At 38.8% G+C, this 22,115-nt stretch overlaps 1 protein-coding gene across 2 annotated transcripts; it reads left to right on the forward strand.

Annotated features, from left to right (window-relative positions):
• The first annotated feature begins 1,211 nt into the window (after positions 1–1,211).
• Positions 1,212–21,502, forward strand: adamtsl5 (ADAMTS like 5). 2 transcript variants are annotated; one of them, XM_039654483.2, is made up of 14 exons: positions 1,212–1,316; positions 1,690–2,242; positions 5,344–5,416; positions 9,014–9,165; positions 9,432–9,492; positions 11,591–11,696; positions 11,808–11,935; positions 16,663–16,786; positions 17,676–17,759; positions 18,039–18,202; positions 18,273–18,474; positions 18,702–18,809; positions 20,603–20,674; positions 20,771–21,502. In XM_039654483.2, the coding sequence occupies exons 2-14, from the start codon at positions 2,223–2,225 to the stop codon at positions 21,091–21,093; spliced, it is 1,617 nt and encodes a 538-aa protein (XP_039510417.2). In that variant the 5' UTR covers positions 1,212–1,316; positions 1,690–2,222; the 3' UTR covers positions 21,094–21,502. The 2 variants fall into 2 exon arrangements, with proteins under 2 accessions (XP_039510417.2, XP_088985268.1); XM_089129142.1 differs by lacking the exons at positions 1,212–1,316; positions 1,690–2,242 and adding an exon at positions 3,514–3,622.
• Positions 21,503–22,115: the final 613 nt, after the last annotated feature.

Here is a 22,115-nt window from a genome sequence, read left to right on the forward strand (position 1 = left end):
CACAGCAAATTTCTTAAGTTAGTTTTTCATCTCTGCTTTTGTGTTTAATTAAAATTAGACAAATCTGATATTATTTTAATCTTATATCTGTTATTTAATAGTTTATGTGTAACTGCGTTACAATATGCCCCATTTAGAACTTTTATCAATTTTGAGAAAACATCAGAAAAAGGTTAATAAAGAGAGTCAATGTTCAGAAATTATTAATTATTATGTTTTAACTATGCTGTAAAGCTGTAAAAGCTTTTTTTTTTTTTTTTTGAGAAAATATTTTTTTCGTCTTGTATTTTTTTTTTTATTAGATCGGATTTATGGTAATCTGTCATGGTCATGTTACAATGTGCCCCTCACATGCTACAATGTATGGGGCATGTTGTCACATTTCACTTCGAGAAAAGATTTCAAATCAAGAAAAAAAGCCTACACTGTAAAAACTTGAAACAAAACCACATAATTGTACTTGATATGTATGAAATGAATGTGGGTAAACAATAAATACTCTGAACCAAAGGTCTTTACAAACTGAAAAGTCAAAAAGCGTTAGGTTGTACCCTGCTCTCCCCTTATACTCAAGAATGATATGATGTCTGTAACCACTGAGCATCTTAAAAACTCCAGAATAGAAGCGAGTGAACCCAAACAGAGTATTTTTACTTTTGTCAAATTTTGGTCATTTCCAATCATTTGAATCATAGGCCTATTACAACCCATGCAGCACAAACCAAATATATGATATATTTACAAGAGGAATGTTTCGAACAATCTTTCATAGTAATTAATAGGCTAACGACGCTATAAAGAATCAAACTCTGACAAACAGAAATCACATCTGCCTGTAATGTTGCCTGAGTTGTTTCCATCACTGTAAATCAATGTAGCAGCCTATTTTGTTTTAAAAGCCTAAATTGACGTGTATCCAACCGTGCCAGACTATCTGGATTTCTCAAAACAAGCCTCAGCAGATTGAGCTGGACCTAGGCTATATGAAATCCATTTTAAAAGATTAATACCTCTGGAAGTCATTTTCTAATTTACACTCAGGTAGGCTATAGCGCATGCTTCAACTTGAACTTTCTGTAGGGTCACAAAACAAGAACAATTAAGTAGCTACATGAACGAACTACAGCTACTTGAGCACTTACACGTTGAATCGGGCAACATTCCGTTTAAGAGGGGCGTGTTTACTAGTTTTTCATCGGAATGTAGGCACACACTGGGCTGAGCTTCAGGTGGACGCGGCGGCACGCAAAGCTCATTCACATCAATAACTCTGACAAACGCTGGATCCTCGCAGACGCGCGCGGGCTGCTGGACGGGTAACTCACAGCTACATTGTTATGCTTAGTGCATGTCTATGTGTTACACACTCACAGAAGATGTGTAGCCTATTGTAAACAAATATTTTTTCATCATGATGTTTTCATCTGTTTAATAATAACAAGACACAGCAATTTCTGGAATTACTGAGTTTCAACTTTTCTTTATCCGCCACATTCATGCAATTCATTTATTTAAAGGTTGTCACTGCGTTTAATGATAGCCTGTAATGCGACAGAAATTGACTGTGACTTAACGATTATTAATTATTACATTATAATGTTTTGTATTGTATCCTAAAAAAACATCGAGTTATTTATTATGACTCATAATGTTTGTGCAAAGATCAAACGCAATATTATCTCTTCTCAGATGATGAGTGAAGGAAGGGAATCAAGGGTTCTGACCAAAGCGCCGTTATTTTAGCTCAACGAAAACGGATGTGTGTGATTGAGAGGCTCAGGTAAAGTTCACCTGAAGACGATTTGAAGTCTTGCGCTTTTCTGCTTGTGAGGTCGGACTCTGGACACTGATATGAAACTGAAAGCGATTCAGAGGTTTTCTTTGTGAAACAGCACCTTGCAATCATGGAGACGCGAGAAGAACCTTAATGCAAAAGCTGAGACGCTTTGAAGCAGCCTCTATTGGTTTTCAATGATTCGTTTCTGTGTTGAGGATTATGTAGGTTTCTGTAAACAGCTCATCCTCTTTGAGTTCAGCGTTTGAGAAAACTTCAGGAAAAGCAGAGGAAACGCTTGTGAAGCATGGATGCAATTAGGTTTCCCGACCTTTTTGATGAGAAAAACGATTGGGATCACACACCTCGTGGTCTTTACTTCATCAGATGAGCCCAATTTTAGATCTCCAGCGGTTTTAAGGCGTGACACCTGTGACGAAGACCTAAAATGCTGAAGTCAAACAACAGGTATGTGGATCACCTCTACACTCTAAAAAATGCTGGGTTGTTTTAACCCAATTTTGGGTCAAATATGGACAAACCCGAAATGTTGGGTTAAAAATGTAATGTAAAAATTTAACCCAACGGCTGGGTTAGTCCATATTTGACCCAAAGTTGGGTTAAAACAACCCAGCATTTTTTAGAGTGTACTTATGGAAACACATTGACCTTGATCATCTCAGACATCCCCATTTATTTATTTGTTGTGATTACAGCCAAATTTTATTTTAGCCACAGATATTAAATTAACTTTGCTCTTGTTTTTTTTCCACAAAATCACCATACTATTGAACGTTTTTAATATTTTCAACAATAATATATAGCTTTTCAGCACTTCTGGCAATTTTCAAATCTAACACCAGATCAGAATAATATCATTATAAGCTTTGCATTGCTGGTGGCTGATGCAGTTTTAGGTTATTCGTCTTGTTAGTAGAATTCTTGGTTGTTCAGAAAAATAATTCTTGTGTAAAATGGTCTATTCCTGCATCCAGGAAACAGCTGTTTAATCTAATCTTTAAGAGGAGAACAGTTTACTGTTCACATAAACTTGAGGTGCTTCGGCATGACCCATAAACAGATTTAAGACTCCAGTTATGTACAGATTTAGCACTTTTGTGGTTTGTCTGCCAGAAACCTATGGTTGCAGAGACCCATTTAAGGTTTCTTTCATGTGGCTTCATATGGTTTAAATGTGTACAGTATTCACACATTTAGCATTTCAACCCTTTTTAATATGAAATCACATAGTTGTTTTTTTATCACATGCTCATTGGAGGCTCAGGTTTATGTTCTTACCTTTAGGCTACAACAGCAATCAAAACCATCTAAATGAACATCATTATTGTCTTTTAGCTATAGACTCCTTGACCCTTGACAATAAACTAAGCTCTAAATTGCTGGACTGTTAAGTGCAGGTTGTTAGATAATTATGAAGCATTACTTACAGTCTGTATATCATTTTTATCTTGTTTATTAAGTGTCTATGATTGGGAATGGGCTTGTAAGATGGATTTCATCTAGGGCTGCAACAACTAATCGATAAAATCGATTATAATCGATTATGAAAATCGTTGTCAACGAATGTCATTATCGATTAGTTGGTCTGATTACGTCACGGGGATTGTTTACATGGAACATGCGCTTCTTACATGCGCTTCATGAGGCACACAAGCAGTCTCTCTTCCTCGCCGCTCTTCCCTGTCTCGCGCGCGTAACACGGACGGTTTGGAGCACATTATCTTCTGTCTCGCATGCACGCTCTTGATTCCGTGAGTTTGAACTAATTTGCGGGCATCAGGAAACCGCTATCAATATGCAGCATACACGAAAATCATTCACCTTAAGGTAAATTCGCCGTTTTGAAACCAAAATAGGTGACCTACGTTAATCGTGTATACTTTATACTATATGAAGCCATACTATAGTATAATGTGAGATAGAAATGTATATTTAAGTCATTAAATTCAAGTTAACCTAAGCTTTTCCCTCCACTGCGGCTGTCAGTCATTCTCTATTCGGTGTTCAAACAGCGCGTCGCGTTACAACAGTTAACACATGATGATCTCTTTCCAAGATGATTCAATGTTATTATTATAATTGATCCGTAGATAAAGGTCTATGATGGTTTTTCTATCTTGCTAGACTTTTATTGCTGTAACTTAATCACTTTCTACTGAGTGTCTGTTAGATCACAACACTATAGTAGAGTCGGCGCAGTATAATTGTTCTTCACGTGCACAGTAGCCTTACTGAAATTTAAAACTGTTAAAAGAAAAGTCTTAATAAACTATTGCATAGATACTGTATAATACACAGTCTTGGTGCTTTTAACTTTAATGCGGCGGACACTGAAGAGCTGCGCGCCGCCCTGTGACTCCGTGTTGCTTCAAGCGCAGCATTCAGCGCTCGCGATGCGCATAAGCACTTTGTGCAGCTCTTTCATGATCATGTCATAATAATTTTGCGCAATGAAAGCTTATTAATAGCCTTTCTTGTTCTGTCCTATCTATTATATTTTGCTTCCTCACTAAACAGCTGTGCTTTACATTTAAAACAGTTGTGCATCTGATTTTTACGATGTTTTTCATGAATGTGTAACAACAATACAAAGAGCAATGTGTAACGTTTTACCAGAGTTAGTGCTACACTTATTGTCTCTTATTTGTTCCCCACTAAGGAATGCTTTTTTCACTAAATGTTCAGATTTTATAAAATTATTGTGCACTTGTGATATTTCTAGGCTAAGTTTTGCTGAGTTATCCACTAATCTAGTTTACAATAGCATTTTTGTCATAGGTTATGGTAATATATATTTTTTATTTGTTGTTTTTCTTTATAATGAAGTTGTCTGTATTAAGTATATTGTTTAACACACAAAAGAGTGTGGTTTTTAGGGTTTTATTTTGTTATAATAAACAAAAAAATGGAATATAATTTTTTATCCGATTAATCGATTAATCGAAAAATAATCGTCCGATTAATCGATTATCAAAATAATCGTTAGTTGCAGCCCTAATTTCATCATACTATTTTTTTGAAACAGTTCTTTATGTGAGTGTATTGTTTATATTTTACCAGTGTCCACTCTAAGTTGACATTAAAATAAACCTTTAGGTCCATAAGCACACGTTAGAGGAAAATTGTTTGTACACAAATCTGTGCTGGAGAAATGAATATTGTGGGATGTTTACATCAGTTCACATTTCACATCACATTTCAAAGTCATAGTCATTGCAACAATGCAAAGACAGTTGGGCTTTAGCAAAGCTGTAAAGAGTTTCTGAGAAGTTGCTCTTTTGATGAGTCAATCGTTGTGTGGTCTCTCAGTATTATGACCTCATTGGTGGGAGTTAGACTCATCCTCTAAAAATGCACATAAACATGTTTTCTCAGTGATTTGTTAATGTATAGCACTGTCACTCTTTGTTGTCATGAATCAATTGTCTTTGATGTATAGCAACACTTATACAGTAAGCCCTGAAGTCGCTGTAATTTTAAAGTCAAATGGCTTGGTTTGTGTGTGGATTTGGTGATTGATTTACATGATTTATTTTCTCTGTCTCCAGGAAACTGTCTCTGTGCCAGGCCCTCACCCTCATTACACTGCTGCTGTCTCCAGGTTGCCTGTCATCTATACCTGTAAGATAGTCCCTGTCGCATTTTCCTTCAGTTTATAGACTGTTTGCTTGTTAGCCTCTTATATATTGTTTTTAAGGACTGTTTTGAACAGTCAGTTGAGTATGGTCAGATTGGCAAGGCTCTCTGCCAAGGTTTTGCTCACTTTAACTAGAGAGTGTTTTCTTTCCCGTTGATTGCCAAGAGCAGAGCTTAATCAGAGCAATCGGGCAGACAATAGGGGGATTCAGAGACTGGGATGCCACCCTGTATTGCTTCCAAATTGCTGTTTACACACAATGCAGAAATGTGAAGATCCGAAAACATGCCGTTTGCCTCATGCTCTCTTTTTAATCTTTAAAGAACTATAGTTCACCCAAAAATGCTAAATTCTGTCATCATTTACACACTCACCCTCATGTCATTACAAATCTGTAGGACTTTCATTAGTCTTTGAAACAGATATGAAGATATTTTGGTAACACTTTACTTAAGCATTTTAATACATCATTTATGCCTAGTAATGCACCATATAATGCGTTGTAAGGTCTCATGAATAATTGTAACCACAGTTATTATACATTATAACATAGAACGTATAATGCATAACACAAGAAACAGCCAATTTCAGATTTGTGAAGATTATAATCCATTTTAACTTTGGTTACAATTATTTATGAAAGGAGATAAAGCATTATAACATTATGAATACCTTTATAATGCATTATACATAAAGGCTTTGAGAAAATGATATTTGTAATGAAATCTGAGAGATTTCTCCCTCTACACTATACTATGGTACATGCCATGCCAAACTTTGATGTTTCAGAAATTTCTAAAAGACATCAAGGAAGCTATATATATGAATAAAAGCCTAAGTTAATTCTGTTTATAATATGAATGTGCCTCTTCAGAATACTTGGAATAAACCGCTCGATTCATAGTCATTACTTTCCATGTTAAGTATCAAAGTTTTGGTGGAATGGACTTTCAGTGGAGGGACAGGTTTCATTAAAAATATGAAAGTGAAAGTCTTATGGGGTTAGAACAGCATGAGGGTGAGTAACTCATGACAGAATTTTAACTTTTGGTTGAACTAACCCTTTAAAGGAGTAGTTCACTTTAAAAAAAAAAAAAAAACTTTTGCTGATAATTTACTCACCCCCATGTCATCCAAGATGTCCACGTCTTTCTTTCTTCAGTCGAAAAAGACCCTTATTCATCGTCTGGTGTCGTTTAAAGCCCTATGAACTGCGCCGAAACTGTCTTTTGGACCTTGAACCGTTTGGTTCCCATTGAAGTCCATTATATGGAGAAAATCCTGCAATGTTTTCATCAAAAACCTTAATTTCTTTTTGACTGAAGAAAGAAAGACATGGACATCTTGGATGACAGGGGGTGAGTAAATTATCAGCAAAAGTTTTTTCAAAAGTGAACTACTCCTTTAAGTTTCACTGGTAACTATACAAAATGTTTGCATGCAACCAGTCCAGTCACTGGAATGACTTTCACTATCTGTATTAAAAACACAAACAGGACCTATCGAAACAGAAGGCCAACATGTTCATTTCAGAATTACGAATTTAATTTCCAAACAAAATCTCTTTCCAAGAAAAATACTTCAAAGTCAACTTGTGTTTTTCAAAATCTTGCCTTTGGGGGGAAGCTGGTGTTCTGAAGGTGAAAGGTCGATTTTATTAATCCGCCTTGCCCACGGGCCCCATGGAAGACTGTCATCAACACTAATTTGAGTCTTTTCTGTGGTCATGAGGGCAGTTCCAGGTCATTCTTGTATTGAAAATGATTGACGTCGGTCATAAAGCGCTATTGTGTCTGTGTGTGTTCAGTAATCTATTATTTTAACCCTCCCAGATAGACATCCTGACTCATTATCAGACTTTTATTCACCACATTTATTTTTTTATTTAGACTAAATCAGGTGGTCAGAATATTTTGACCATATTCAATGATCTCCTGCCATGATACCCTTATTAGATGAGTCCAACCAAACTTCTCTCTTTTTAAAAACACTTCTAAGAGTTATTCCTTTGGAACCGGTACAAAGCTCGGCACCAAAAAGCAGTCATATGTGTGCCAGTAAAACATCTCTTTAGGGATCAAACTTTGGAATGCAAGTTCAATGCTCTGTTTGTACTGCGAAATCAATTCATTTTGTTGCAATGTGTTTACACACCTCATGTGACTCTTGGTGTTGCTCAAATTAGATTTACGTGATATCATGGATGGATATTATTTTAGGAAGACAAACAGCTGCTGTGCATGAAGTGGTTTAACATGATAGAAGCAGAAAGGCATGCTCTACACACCGACATTACATTTACAAGAATATACACACACACCTTCAGGCGACGGTTAGGCCTTAAGCAACCTCCTCGTTCTTCACGGGCTGTTACTGCCTGTTTGTCTCGGATCAAAGCCAGCAGCGGATCTAAGAATGACAGAGTAATGTTATCCTTGAAGACTATTAGTGGTGGTCTGATAGGAATACCGCTTGTGTAATGGAAGCTGTTTGCAATAGAGCTAATGTGGCGTCCTCAGTCGCGCACCTGGGGAACACTCAAACACTTCCACAAATGTCAAGTGCGGTCTAGCATAGCCGATGAACAGGAAATGTTTTGGTGGCCTCTTATATCATGTGTCCTGAGGACTTGTGAGCAATAATTTTGGCTGTAAGCACAGGATAGCTTCAGTTTAGTGCTTAAAGTGTCACGAAACCCCGTTTTATCACTGTTCGTTCACACCACAAGACTCAAGAAATGGACGTGTAAAGCTGTGGAATTGTAGAGGTTGGGAAGAGAAGAGAAAACAACCAGTAAGACCACTAACAACTATCATGAACAAATCAAATAAACGAGCACTACAGTCTCTTAACAAATGGGCATGGCACACATCCGTTGAACACTTTTTTACTTTTTTGTCCATTCTTCTTTGAATTTTCGGTCAAGTTTTGTGTATCAGAGTAATCCATCGTGTCGTCGCATTCATGATCAGACATACTGTATAAGTGCCCTTATTTGCACATAGGCTATTTAATTTGAAGAAGACTTGATGTGTGCACAATCGTAGCTTTTTCTCGCTACATCTGAAGCACATACTTGCGCTAATTTACACAAAGGACGAATGATTCACATATTTTCTGTAGACAGCCTCGCAGTAGACATGGCACAATAACTGATTTGACCTTTTAAAGCACAATTTTTGTGACACAATAAGTACATTATATCCTCTATAATACCAAATAAAAGCCCAAATGACCATTAGTGATGAGGTTTTGTGAGTGGATAATCCAAATGAAAATCCTCCTGAAAAATACATCTTTGCTTTTTATTTGGATGCTCAAAGTTTTACGATCAAAAACGATTAAGTCTGATTCATATGAAATATTATTTGTTTGACCAAGTGTTTTAACCAAAAAATGTATGCTATGATCTATTTTGAATGCAACATTAAATACATGATTTAATTTACATAATTAAATTATGTGTTTAATGTTTAAAATTTTAATGAAATGGCTCCGAAAAAAAAACAAGGACCACCACTGCTCTCTCTTAGTTATTGTTCTGCAACCTTTCATGCACTTTCTTGTTTGCATATTTGCAGTCATCCCGACGAGTAGAGATGGGACGTGAGGGGCCACAGATGCGTAGCCAAATGCATTTCATGAATGAGTGGGCCTCGTGGGGCGGTTGGTCTGTGTGTTCGCTCTCCTGTGGTGGAGGGGCCTCTGTCCGTACACGCACCTGCATCACTAGGTGAGTCCACCACACCATCTTCTCTGCTGTCAGATAATGATTATACATACGTTCCCTTTAAGGGTACTCCAGCGACAAGCTGTTGTAGCCCTAAATGTTCAATTTTAGAAAAAAAAAAAAAAAATCAGACAGTGAAAAATGCAATAACACATTCTGTGTGAATGGCCTTTTGGTGTTCTGCTTGATCATGCACATGTGATTTGTTTATAACGTTAAATACACTAATTTGTTGCATCTGACATCTTTGTTGTTTTCTCTCTCTCTAGAAATCTGGTGGGAGGGCCGTGCCCAGGGGACACCAGGCAATACAAGATTTGTAACACAAAGGTGCAGTAAATTCTTTACAGTTAGAACAGAAAGTCTAAATATTCAGTCACACCTTATCCTCAGTGCAATTAGTTAAGTAATTCTACTCTGTATTTATTGCTTGGACCTCAAACATATCAGATGGTCTTCAATTTCATAACTTCACTTCATTATTATGTATCACTTACAAAAAAGGTGTGTTGAACTTGATTCACGTTAAAGTTCCCCTGTTTTGCTTTTTCGAATATTACCTTTCATGCAGTGTGTAATATAGCTGTTTGTGAATGTAAAAGGTCTGTAAAAGTTTTAAAGATCGAACAAAGTTATTGTTTCCTAAAAGAAACAATCGATTCTGAACTGCCTGAAACAATTAATTTCGAGCAATTGCAGTTAATACTTCCTGTTACTAACCTACATAACAATGTAACAAATTTGTTCTTCATTGGCTGCCTGCAAACGTTTACTTTGATCAACCCTCAAACACTGCGTTTGTAGCCTGGAAGAGTTTGGTCCGTGTTGTCAACATGTCGAGGAGATGCTACTGTATATTTAGTGCTGTGTGTGCACTTCAAAATGAGGAAGACTTAATTGCAATGGAATTGATATGGAAAATAGACGCTATTGTTCCTTTTCATAGTAATTAATAATAATTAATAATTAATTCATTACATTTATTCACCGCTTTTCTCACTCAAAGCGCTTTACGGGGGAATCTCCTCAACCACCACCAATGTGCAGCATCCACCTGGATGATGCAATAGCAGCCATGCACCAGAACACACCAGCTTATTGGTGGAGAGGAGACAGTGATGAAGCCAATTGGTGTATATGGGGATTATTAGGAGGCCATGATGGACAGAGGCCACTGGGCAAATTTGCTGGGATTTTTTGTGACCACAGAGAGTCAGGGCCTCGGTTTAATGTCTCATCCGAAGGCGTACACAAGTGCTGAGGAAGCACCCGGAGGTGAAATTCAGATATGGTTATGGCTGTTTAGTTTCTGACACACTCTATAAGCGGTAGACCAATCACAACAGACTGACCAAGCAGAGAAAGCTCATGGAAAGGAGGGGTTTAGAGGGACTAAATCTTCAATCAAACCATTTTCAGACTCTTTGAAAATTTTCAGACTCTTTGAGAAGTGACGTGCAATGTATGTTAAAAATTAGTAACTTTTAAAATAGCATAATTGGGGCACTTTTAACATTATAACATAACACCAAAAAAGCCACAAAAACCAAACAGTATTTGTACATGCAAATTGCTTTTTTTTAAAATGTAATTTACGGTAAGTCAAGATGCTATATTGACTTTGGATGTGCATGCTTTACTTGATCTACCACTATATTGATGTCAGGCAAACCGAAGTTCCATGAACTATTGTGCATGTAAATGTATAGATCATGGCAAAGACATAATGGCAAATGGCAAAGAATGGTTTTCATATAAAGTCCCCCTGTAGTCAATCATTTTATTCCTTAAAACTCATATTTAAAAGTTTTTTCCTTGAAAAATTGTCATGCCTTAAAATAGCTTGAAGGCAACTCTTCATTTAGTATACACAGTTCAATTAATTTATTAGCCCCGACTCCACTCACTCATACCACCTCAGAGATCCACTCATTGAGGATCACAAGTTGACGTGATTGGGTACATGGTAGTTTGTGACGTCAGAAACGCTAGAGATTTTAAATAGCCTTTTTGAGACTGTCTTTGCAGTTTTTTAGATATAATACTCAGCAATAGTGTTGACTTATGCTTTAATGTCTTATTAAAGCTTATTAAAAGATGAGTAAGCGGCCCTTCACTGTTATCTGCGATACCTTGAATTGTGTTGACATTTACAAATACAATATGGTGATATGATCCTGACTACCTCTGAATGTGGTTTAATTGAGAAGATCATAAATGATGTGTGTACCCCATTTACGCACTTGTTATTCCATTACCAAGGACAGATGTTAATACAAAGTTTAAATGGGGTCATTGTGTCAGCACTCAGATGCATGTGTTGTGTTTATCCTGAGTCCTCCAAAGAGGAATCTAATGATTTTGAAAGTGTTAATGAATCAGGGCTTTAGGAGCTTTAGATGTGTGCGTTTTCTCTCTGTAACATCAGGAGTGTCCTGTTGGCTCTATGGACTTCAGAGAACTACAGTGTAAAGCTTTCAATGACAGACCCCTGGTCGCTGGCAACAGTTACCATTGGACTACCTTTCATGGAGGTCAGTGAAGCATGACTCTCCTCTTTGAAGCATGTGTTGTGTTACTGTGTGGATTTCTCCTTCTGCTACGTGCTTATACTGACTGAAACCTGATTTAAACCTTGTTTTCAGGCTCCAACCCATGTGAGCTCAGCTGCCTGGCTATTGGACACAACTTCTATTACAACTTTGGACGGGTGCTCGATGGCACGCCATGCCAATCAGATCAGGGGACAGTCTGTGTGAATGGAAAGTGTCTAGTGAGTAGCTGTTTTTAAGTTTCATAGCTAATAATCACAAAGTGTACACCCTCACCGAAAATGTGCAGGTTTTGCTTTGAAGAGCTATTTCTGCCTATTCAGATGACATTTAAAAATGACTTTCGTTTTGAACTAGGAGTGCCTCTTATAAAAAAGTAACAATTTACCAATGAATTATTAAATAACTCAAAGTTAAAAAAGTAAATATATAATTTATTTTTACAGACAATTAATAGACAATAAAAAAAACAATAAAATAATTTAATTGACTAATAGATATATTTAACAGTCCTTTTATTTTTAAATGATCTATTTTAATTTGACATTTTTTTATAATTTAATTACTTAATGGCTTTTCATTAAAGGTGCTATATGTATTTTTTAGCGGCCTCTATCGGTGATATTTCAGATTGCAGCCAATTTTTACAAGAGTGCTCGCGCTCTTGCACGTGCTCGAACACAAGAGCGAGCACTCATGGTACCGTTCACACTGAGACTTTCAACACACCGGAGAAAGCATTATAAAACATGTTGGAAACTCATGTAAACTCAAACTGCAACGTTACAATAATAGGCTACTTTTATAAGTTTGACGTTGAACTAATGCTCCATGCTCGTACCATGAAAACGTTACATTTGTGGTGCTATCTAGCATAAAGCATTTCACTAACTATTCATGTATCTTTCACAATCAGCAATGTCAACATAGGTGAATGTATAGTATGATAACGAAAACGGTTAGTGAACTTGACTGAACGTGTCAGTGTAACAGTAAGATCGTAGGAAGTATCATTACTGTACTGAACATGTCTGGAAATGTCTATTATAAACAATATGATGGTAGTGGGATGAGTGACGTTAGACAGTAGATCTAGTACATGAAATAAAAGTTACATCCTAAAGCACCTACTTTTTGTTATTCTGGAACAGTCTTTTGTATTCATTTCATGTCACATATATGTTGTAGTTTACCTTGCTATTTTTTATTACAGTTTATCATTATTTCAGCATACCTGAAAACTTGTAATTTATCACAATAAAATTAGCGGAGGTCTCTCAATAATTCAAACGCTCTGCCGATGTTGATCCATGTTTCCGTCCTAAGTCGATCCGATTCACGTTTGGCCTGACGAGCTTCAGCAGATAAATTTTTGTTTTGTTTTTTATATTTATGTGGAATTTGTGTTGTGTGTTTTGCTTGAGGTTTTACCGGACTCATGTCATTAGCTGCAGTGCCGTCGCATAGACCGTATTTAAAAGGAGAGAGGCGCGGGAGCACACATGCACGTCATATCCGATGCATTTCGTAGAAAATCTGACCCGGAGACTTCACATAGAAATAGGAATACTGGCCTTCAGAGGTAATAGCAGAACCCGATAAGTGGATCATTGTAATGTGTGATTACAACCCCTTCACACACAGGCAATAAAAACGAATTAATTTTTGAAGGAAAGTTACATATAGCACCTTTAAAGAACTCTAGTAATATTTAATGCACTTCTTGCTGTTGGTAACAAAGAACTGAAGAAACATATTTATGTAAATCAATATGGTACAAGATTGTCATATATAAGTGTGTGTGTGTGTGTGTGTGTGTGTCCACACACAGACTGAGTAGTCCTAAAAGAGAAGCACATGCATAGTGGGGCCCAATCATTAGCAGCATGTGGCAGATTGAATCCATATGTGTGAAGCACACCTTTTGTGTGTGTGGTTTCCCCTCTGTGAGGCCCCCTCAATCATGGGAATGTGCCATTGAGAATCATTATTGCACAAACTGCTGAGATTAAGAGAGGATGGGTAGAGAAAGGCAAAGATAAAGATAAGGAGAGACAGAACAGGAGGTCACGCATTAGGAGAGTTGCACCTGCGTGGAAGGGAGTGCATGACTGGTCTAAAAAGAAAGAGGGGCTTAATCAAATCCTGCAGGAGTTGCTGAGGACAGTGTAGTCCTTCTACCTCTGACGTCTCCTCCTCCACCCCTGCTCTCAGGAGCTTAAACCAAACGTCTGCCTGAATGCTCGTGATCCCTGCCTGGGCCTCATGATCCTACTCTTGTTTGTGTGTGGTGGCTCAGAGAGAGCTCTCTGTCATTCTGCTGCCCATCTGTTTTCACCTGCCTCTGTTTGGACCTGTGGACCTACACACAAACACACACACACACTCACACTCACACACAGGACGGTGCAGCTTTACTTAAGGTTATCTCCTGTAGTGGAGGTTAAAGCACTAGCCTGAAGGCTGTACTACATTTGAGATAGTGGGTGACTTAGCCCAAGGGAAAGACATGGGCTCCCGTTAAGAGCAGCCGTGGAGAATATACACATATGGGATTCCCCTAGGGCAGGGTTTCTCAAACTCGGTCCTGGAGGGCCACTGTCCTGCAGAGTTTAGCTCCAACCCTGATCAAACACACCGGAGCAAGCTAATCAAGGTCTTCGGGATCACTAGAAAGTCACAGGTAAGTGTGTTTGATCAGGGTTAGAGCTAAACTCTGCAGGACAGTGGCCCTCCAGGACCGAGTTTGAGAAACCCTGCCCTAGGGTCACACATATGGAACCCAGCCCAGACCCGGTTCTCAAGAGTTCAGCAGATAAAGGCCTGGCGCCGGACGCTCCGCCATGTTGGGGCCGAGGGGTTTTGGAGGACTCTACAGGTTTTTCACTCTGGGGCAACAAGGGTGCACAGTAAGGTGCAGCAAGCCGACAGAGCCGGACCTCTCACTGCTTCTACACGTTTAGGGTGAGAACACGGGAAGAGACTGGCTCTACATGTAGGCTTTAATTTTTAGCAAACGTGTTAGCTGTCACCAAGCCTGCAGCTCTACAGATATCTGTTAGCGAGGAGCCACGTGCCAGTGCCCAGGAGCATGCCCACGTGCCAGTGCTCTCGTGGAATGTGCATGCAACCTGGTAAGGGCACGCCTTGTGCTTGGTAAGCCAAGGTTATGGCATCCACTATTCAGTGGGCCATCCTCTGCTTGGAGGCAGCCTTTCCCTTCTGGTCTGAGGTCCTGATGCTTCGAGTTCTGTCCACGTACATACGCAGAATACCAATCGTCCAGCCTCGAGGGCTCGGGACACGGTGGAGGATTCCACCTGATCCTGTTGATGGCCCAGGAAAGCATGGTCATCATCTCTGGATCCGACTCGGGCTCCAAGCCGTCATCTGCGGAGAAGTCTGACCCACCCTCCGATACAGCGATCAACATCTGATCGTCTGATCAGAGCACCAAACGAAACGACTGGTACACACCTCGAGGATGGTCCAGCACGTTCCTTTGGTGGCTCAGCTGGCTGCAGAGCGTGAGAGGGGTGAGGGTTCCGAGGAGGTTGGCTACCCGAATGAAAGTGAGCTCACCGTAATCTTCAGGTCTCCCGTGTCACTGCCCAAAGTAACCCTCTGAGGAGGATTGGATTGAGGCAGAGGCACAGGGACTCCGCTCCTTTGCAGGAACTAAAGTCTCAACCGCAGCTCCGAGATGGTCATTTTCCTATGGTGGGTACATGACGCATCCACGAGCAGTGCCTCAGTGTTTTCGAGGCCCAGACACACGAGGCAGCGATCGTGACCATCCTGTGACCCCAGGTAATGACCACATCCAGAAACACACGTCATCTTGAAAAAGACTACTTAAAAGACTATCAAACTATCTGTGTGAGTATCTTTATCTGTATCTTTTAGAGACTGCTTTCCTTAATGCTGAAGCATGCAGGGGAACGGTCACCGCGAACACAGACAGGAATGTGCACCTGTCTTTGCGCTGTTCTCTCTCGCTTGTCTTACCAGCCGTGAAAACGGCTGTTGAGCGCTCTCACCGCACACCTTACCAGCTGTGAAAACAGCTTTTTTTTTGTTTTGTTCAGTTTAAAAATAAAAAAAAAAGAGAGAGAAAAGAAGACCGCTCGTGCTGCTGTGCTGTTACGCCCGCACCAAAGTGGAGAGATCCAGAAGAGGCTTGCAGATTCACTCTGTGTTGTCTGAATACGAAGTGCTTGGCTCCGAAGCAAAAAGCTAGTATGCAATTTCACCAGCTGCTCGTAAAATACCCGCACTGCAAGGCTGCACAACTGATGAAAATGATTGCATGCCAATATGCATTTGCTTGTTTTAGTTTCACTCGAAGTAGTTTGGCCTCTCTAGCGAAATTCCTATTGGTCAGTCATGATCTACTTATTAGTGACTGATCGAACATTTCTTATTATCAATGTTGAAAAGAGTTGCGCTGCTTTATGTTTTTGTGGAAACAAATCCTGATACATGTATTTCAGGATTCCCTGCACAAGTGCAAGAGAACAGCATTTATCATTACAGCATGTGAGGCAATTTACAGTGTTAAATTAATTACACTTAATCCAACCACTCTGATTATACTTATGATTAAAGAAATCAAGTTGAAACTCTGAAAACGCATAAAATCAATACACATGCTAGAACAAATTGTGGGGAGATGAACTGATGAAAACAAACATGGTGCTATTAAAACGATGGAACGCATTTATTTTGAGGATCTTTAATCTTGGATGCTTCTCTCTTTAGTAGTGTCTAAATTTATTTCTTGGAAAATCTCCAAGATTCTGTAGACCATGAGCTGTTCCAGTTTTTATCAGGAGTGTTGAGGGATCAGCTTGTACTGTTGAAACAGAATGTGACGGTGCTTGATATTTTGGCATCTAATCGCAGGGTTTGTGTGTGTGTGTGTGTGCGTGTGTGTGTGTGTGTGCAGAAGCCAGGATGTGACTTGATCTTTGGATCACAGCAGCAGGAGGACGCCTGCATGGTGTGTGGAGGCCACAACTCAACCTGCCTTCATCACAGAAGTGTTTATCAAAGCAACGGGCAGAACAATGGTCAGCCATGAATCCAAATATACTCACTGACTCGGTAGAACAGAAATCAATAGTTTTATTACAACATTAATCTTAGAGGTGTGACTAAACCTTTGTGTGAAAAGGTAAAATCTGGCTTTTACTTGATTTGCTGCTCAAGAAGAGTTTAAACTATTATCAATGTTAAAAACAGTTGTGCTGCTGCTTAATATTTTTGTGGATTTGTGATACATTGTGATACATTTCTTTCAAGATTCTTTGATAAATAGAAAGTCTAAACGACTTTTTAAAAGACTGTTTTTCTGTAACAGTGTAAATGTCTTTACTGTCCATTTTGGTCAATTTAATCCATAGAAAACCATTTGTACTGACCTCAAACTTTTGAAAGGTAGATTAAGTGGATTCTTGCAGACATTGACCTCTCTTTCCCTTCTTTATCTTGTCATTCCTCTCTCTCCTACACACTTAAAGCACTGACACCTCTGCCTTTGAACTTCTCCACATGAAACAGAACCTCTTTTAAAAGCGTCCTTCACGCTGGCCGACCGAAAATACAGAGTGTTTACATCGGGGAAAACAAAGTCATAATACTGTCATTGTTAGGCTATCCGAATACCACTCTGTTTCTCCCTCTCTTGCATGTGGATTTCCAAGAGTAGTACAGATTCGAGGTTGCCAGCACAACGCTCTGTTAAGAGGGTCAAAAGTCAAAGGAGAAAGGAAAAGTTCAGCCTGGGTCGTAATTCTGGAGTTCAGTGCCTTCCAGCTAGACCAAGTCCATGTTGCGGCTGCAGCATGACACAGCATGGAAATATATAGTCTTTACGCACCTGTTGGAAATAACTGTGGGGTTTTTTTTTTCTTCAAATGGGCTGAGGCGCATTACTCTCTCATATGTGTTTCCCTGCAGGACTGTTTGGGTATAGTGAGGTCACTATGATCCCGGCCGGAGCCACACACATCAGAGTGACTGATAACAGCAGAAACTATCTAGGTTAGAGAACAGCCTTGCGTGTGATCTCTCCACCGGAGGTTTAGAATGTGTTTCTCAAAGCAAAAGTAAAAAAAAATGTGCACAGTGTGAGATTGAACTGTAGATGACTACAGACAAAAGCATTTACTTCACATTTATTAGTGCAATAAAAGAAGACTAATGTATGTTTTCACAATTTTCTTGTAGTAACAAAAGAGTTTGTGCACTGTATGACAATAATGCTGTGTAGACCAATGTTTTTAGCGGAAAAAATCACCTTTTTGAAACATTTTTTAAAAGCCCTCCAGAATGGGAGGTCTCAGTTTGTGATCAATGGGCACTGGAAGATCAATATTCCTGGAGAGTACAACATTGCAGGAACCAAACTGCTGTATCGCCGCTCTGCCGATACCTGGGAGAGTTTTGAAGTTCCAGGACCTACTCAGGAGGACCTGCACGTCATGGTAAGCTTCAGTTCATGATTCTTAATGCCTAGCAGCCCATTTGTGTTCATTGGTACTGATTTGATTGTAGGTCTTGTCAACTGATAAGAACTCTGGGATAGAATATGAGTACTGGCTCCCTCCAGACCGATACGCCCTGTACCACGGGAGAAGTCAACTCCGGCAGCCTCACCACACTGCAAACCACTTGCCATTCGAACCTCCAACCACTATGACTACCACAACCACAACCACTACTACAACACATCCAGCCACAAAACCTCTTTTCTGGGGTAAAAACCTTTCATTCCTGGTATTTGGGAATCTATCAAGCTTTTAGTATTTAGAAGTATTATCTGTGCTGTGAATAGATCTTGAGATAAAGTTATAGATTGAATGTTGAGTCCATTTGAAGTACCACATGTGGTGGTTAGTATTTGGCAGAAATGTCCCATTTGCTTGAAGTATAATGTTAGGAGCCTTTTGTATACAACTGTGATTTACGAGGTCATGATCTCAGGTCCCGCTGCTCGCTGGCCCCTTCAGCCCCCCTATCAACAGCAGCCAGTCCCACGTTTGGAAAGAGATGAAAACCGCAGGAACCGACGGCCTGAAATACATCAGACAGGTCAGAACTTTATCATTGCCATTAGTGTTATCACGATACCAACATTTTTGTAGTCCGTACCGATACCAGTACAATGTCACAGAACTCAACAATATTTTGGTACTATACTATGGGAACTATTTAACTATTTTTAAATAAAAAGTATGAATAATAATAATAATAATAATTAAATAATACATAAATATATCAAATATTTGTATATTAATTAAATAAACATTGCTTCAGTAAAATGGTCGAGATTTGAGCAATGTTATTAAAATGAAGAACAAAGAAATAATTACACTTTATAATGAACGTAGATTTTTTCCCCATCTGCTGATATATAGTTATCATTATGCATATCATCGCAATTCTGAATTCAATATGGTTGTCTTTCCCAAAACTTTGCAGTGTGTATACGCATGAAAAATAACTATTCGTGAGCTTAGAATTATAAGGTTCTATCTCCACTTTTGGTTGAAATTGAGTTTTTGACATAATCTGATCCATTAGGTGTTTATTAATGCTTGTGTGGTGTTATTTTTGTAAAAAAAAAAGATTAATAGATAAAGGTATAACAGAAGATGATACTACATTACAGTTTTGCCAGCTGGGATGTAAAAACTTTGATGCTCAATATCTCAGAAATACCCTAAACAGAGATAGAACCTTATAATTCTAAGCTCGCGAATTATTCAAATTGTAAATGGGTTATATACAGAAAGTGAGGAAAAGAGCTCTCCCTTTTATAATCACTAAAGCGGTCTATCAATCATTTAGTCAAAGACTTCATATATACAGAAAGACGGTTCACTCCTATTACTTATGAATGGGAGATCGGTCATCGTGCAAATATGGTGGTCCAACCTTCTAAAAGAGAGTAAAAAGAAATCGCTAGTTTATACCACTAACAAGGCACAAAATAGCCAAACACTAACGCAGTAACATAATGAGGCTCCATACATACAAAACGAAGCATTGAGAACTTTGTAAGTGTACAGACCGTTTAATAAGAAGATACTTTATAAAGACAGTTCACTTCGCGTATACAGACAAGGGCCATCTTGTAAAACAGACTCGACAAGTCAAACCACGAACGTCGTGCTGAGTGATCTGAACTGTATGAAGTTCAACGAACTTCTGAACTGTATGAACGTCGTTCGTGGTTCAACTTATCGAGACTATTTTCTAAGATGGCTCCTGTCTGTATACGCGAAGTGAACTGTCTTCATAAAGTATCTTCTTATTAAACGGTCTGTACACTTACAAAGTTCTCAATGCTTCGTTTTTTGGACCCTCATTATGTTACTGTGTGAGTGTGGGGCTATTTTGAGTCGTGTTAGTGGTATAAATTTGATGTTTCCCCATTCAAAGCGATAGGAGCTACTTGCATGACTGAAATAGATGCCCGAGAGAAGTTTCAAAGATGGCCACCGCGTGAAATTGCGTACATGTGCTAAGATGTCTATGATTGGCTATAATTCTCAGTGCTTCACTAAGAACGTTGTAAATAGAAACCTCTGAATATTTTCACAGAGCACACACAAAAGCACTGACTGTACACACAGGAGAATTTGAAAGCCCCTATCTATCTGTGATACTCTGTACTCCTGGTATTCCAGAAACAGTTTTGAAATTTCAGTATCAACTTGGTACCGTAGTGTCGGTACTAATGACAACACTAATTGCCATGTAAAATCTAACATACAATGCCAAACACATATTTTTTCCTTAAAGTTCATAGTTAATTTCCATTGTTGATTGTTGTTTGCAAGGATGAAACGTCATGAAACTGAAATTTGATCCTTTTGCAGGCCGCTGTGGGAAATGCCGCCGGGTTCGAGGGAAAGGTGAGCGCCAGAGACAGTACTGCCAAAAAGATTTTGGTGAGTTCAATCGTTATGTCTCCCAACACAACAGAAATTTTGGTTTAATGTACGTAATATATTGGATGATGACAATACATTTTTCTGCTGTGACAGTACTTCGAGCAAAAGTGCTGGAAAAAGTCTATCATGGTGAGGAGACCCGCTATGACGTCCAAATCATCCACACATACCGCAACCGTTATCGTCTGGAGCACCGTGAGTACCTGTGGGCCCCCAACAAATGTGACTGTCCCCTTCTAGAGGAAGGCCACCAGTACGTGTTGATGCTGCGACGGCATATAAATTACGAACGCACTCTCAATCGCATCCTGATAGAGAAGGACAGCTACGCTCAGCCTTATCGAGCACGTGAAGATGGCCTGCTGCGCCCCCTAGAGGAGCTTTGCGGTAACAGAGGTAGCAGGACTCAGTTTTGAGGTTAAACGCATTAAAGATCACACTTTCACTGCACGATTATTCTGAAGCTCAGCTCTTATGCCAAAAAAACAAGGCACAGACAGAAACCCTGCTCTGATGCTGATATACTGAAGCATTTCACATTCCGCAGCAAGGATAATGGACACTTTTGTCGGGATGAATTATGTCCATGGGGGCATGAGGTTATTTAAAGTCACTAAATGAAGCACTTTAGGTGGACAGTCACCTTCTTTTAAAACGTGTACACGAAAGTAAATAATTTACTCAGCATGATGCCCTTTCTAGCACGTGTCCGTTAATGGCTTAAAATCACTTGACAGCATGTATATCTTTATCATGTGAATTTTGATGTTGTTGTTTTTTATGTATTTATAAGTTGACAGTATTTCTAAAGGAAACCTTGATTTATATATTGCCTTATAATTTTAAATGTTTTACCATACAATATTGCTTTTATTTACAGTTATAAAGTCCCTTATAAAGTGAAATAAGGAGTGTTTATGAGTCACATTTACACATTCAAGATAAGCAGCACACACATACAGTGATTAGCATAAGTGAATACACCAATGCTAAAGTTGACTAAAGAGAAGAATAAACATTTGTCTTTTGGAAATTGATCTTAATGCTAATTAAATCTAAATTAATAAAATCTAATTAAAATAGCCCCACATCATCACATACCCTTTACCATACCTAGAGATTGGCATGGTTTTATTTCAGTTAGCCTAATGGCTGGTTTGATTTGCATTGAGAGATGATCTTATGGAAAGTACCCCATGTCAATCTCTTGGTATGGTGAGGGGTACGTGATGATGTGGGGATATTTTAATTCCAAAGGCCAGGGGAGCTTTATCAGGATGCATAGTATCCTGCATCCATGAAATAACTTGCCTTTAAAAATAAAAATGTGCCTACCTGTATGGGAATTTAAAATAAGGGGTGTCCTGATTTATGCCGCCTGTATTTTTAGGGAAGAACATTTATTTATTTATGATACATTTTTCATTCACAAAGAAAA

This window comes from Pimephales promelas, chromosome 1 (assembly GCF_988280905.1).
Source record: "Pimephales promelas chromosome 1, fPimPro1.hap1.1, whole genome shotgun sequence".
Classification (NCBI taxonomy): domain Eukaryota; kingdom Metazoa; phylum Chordata; class Actinopteri; order Cypriniformes; family Leuciscidae; genus Pimephales; species Pimephales promelas.

Bases quoted from the DNA above. Each gene is read 5' to 3' on its own strand.
- adamtsl5 (XM_089129142.1), top strand. From the start codon at position 3,591: ATGCAGCATACACGAAAATCATTCACCTTAAG. The intron at 11,936-16,662 runs GTGAGTAGCTGT...GTGTGTGTGCAG, and splicing joins GTGTGAATGGAAAGTGTCTA to AAGCCAGGATGTGACTTGAT. The intron at 18,810-20,602 runs GTCAGAACTTTA...ATCCTTTTGCAG, and splicing joins GCCTGAAATACATCAGACAG to GCCGCTGTGGGAAATGCCGC.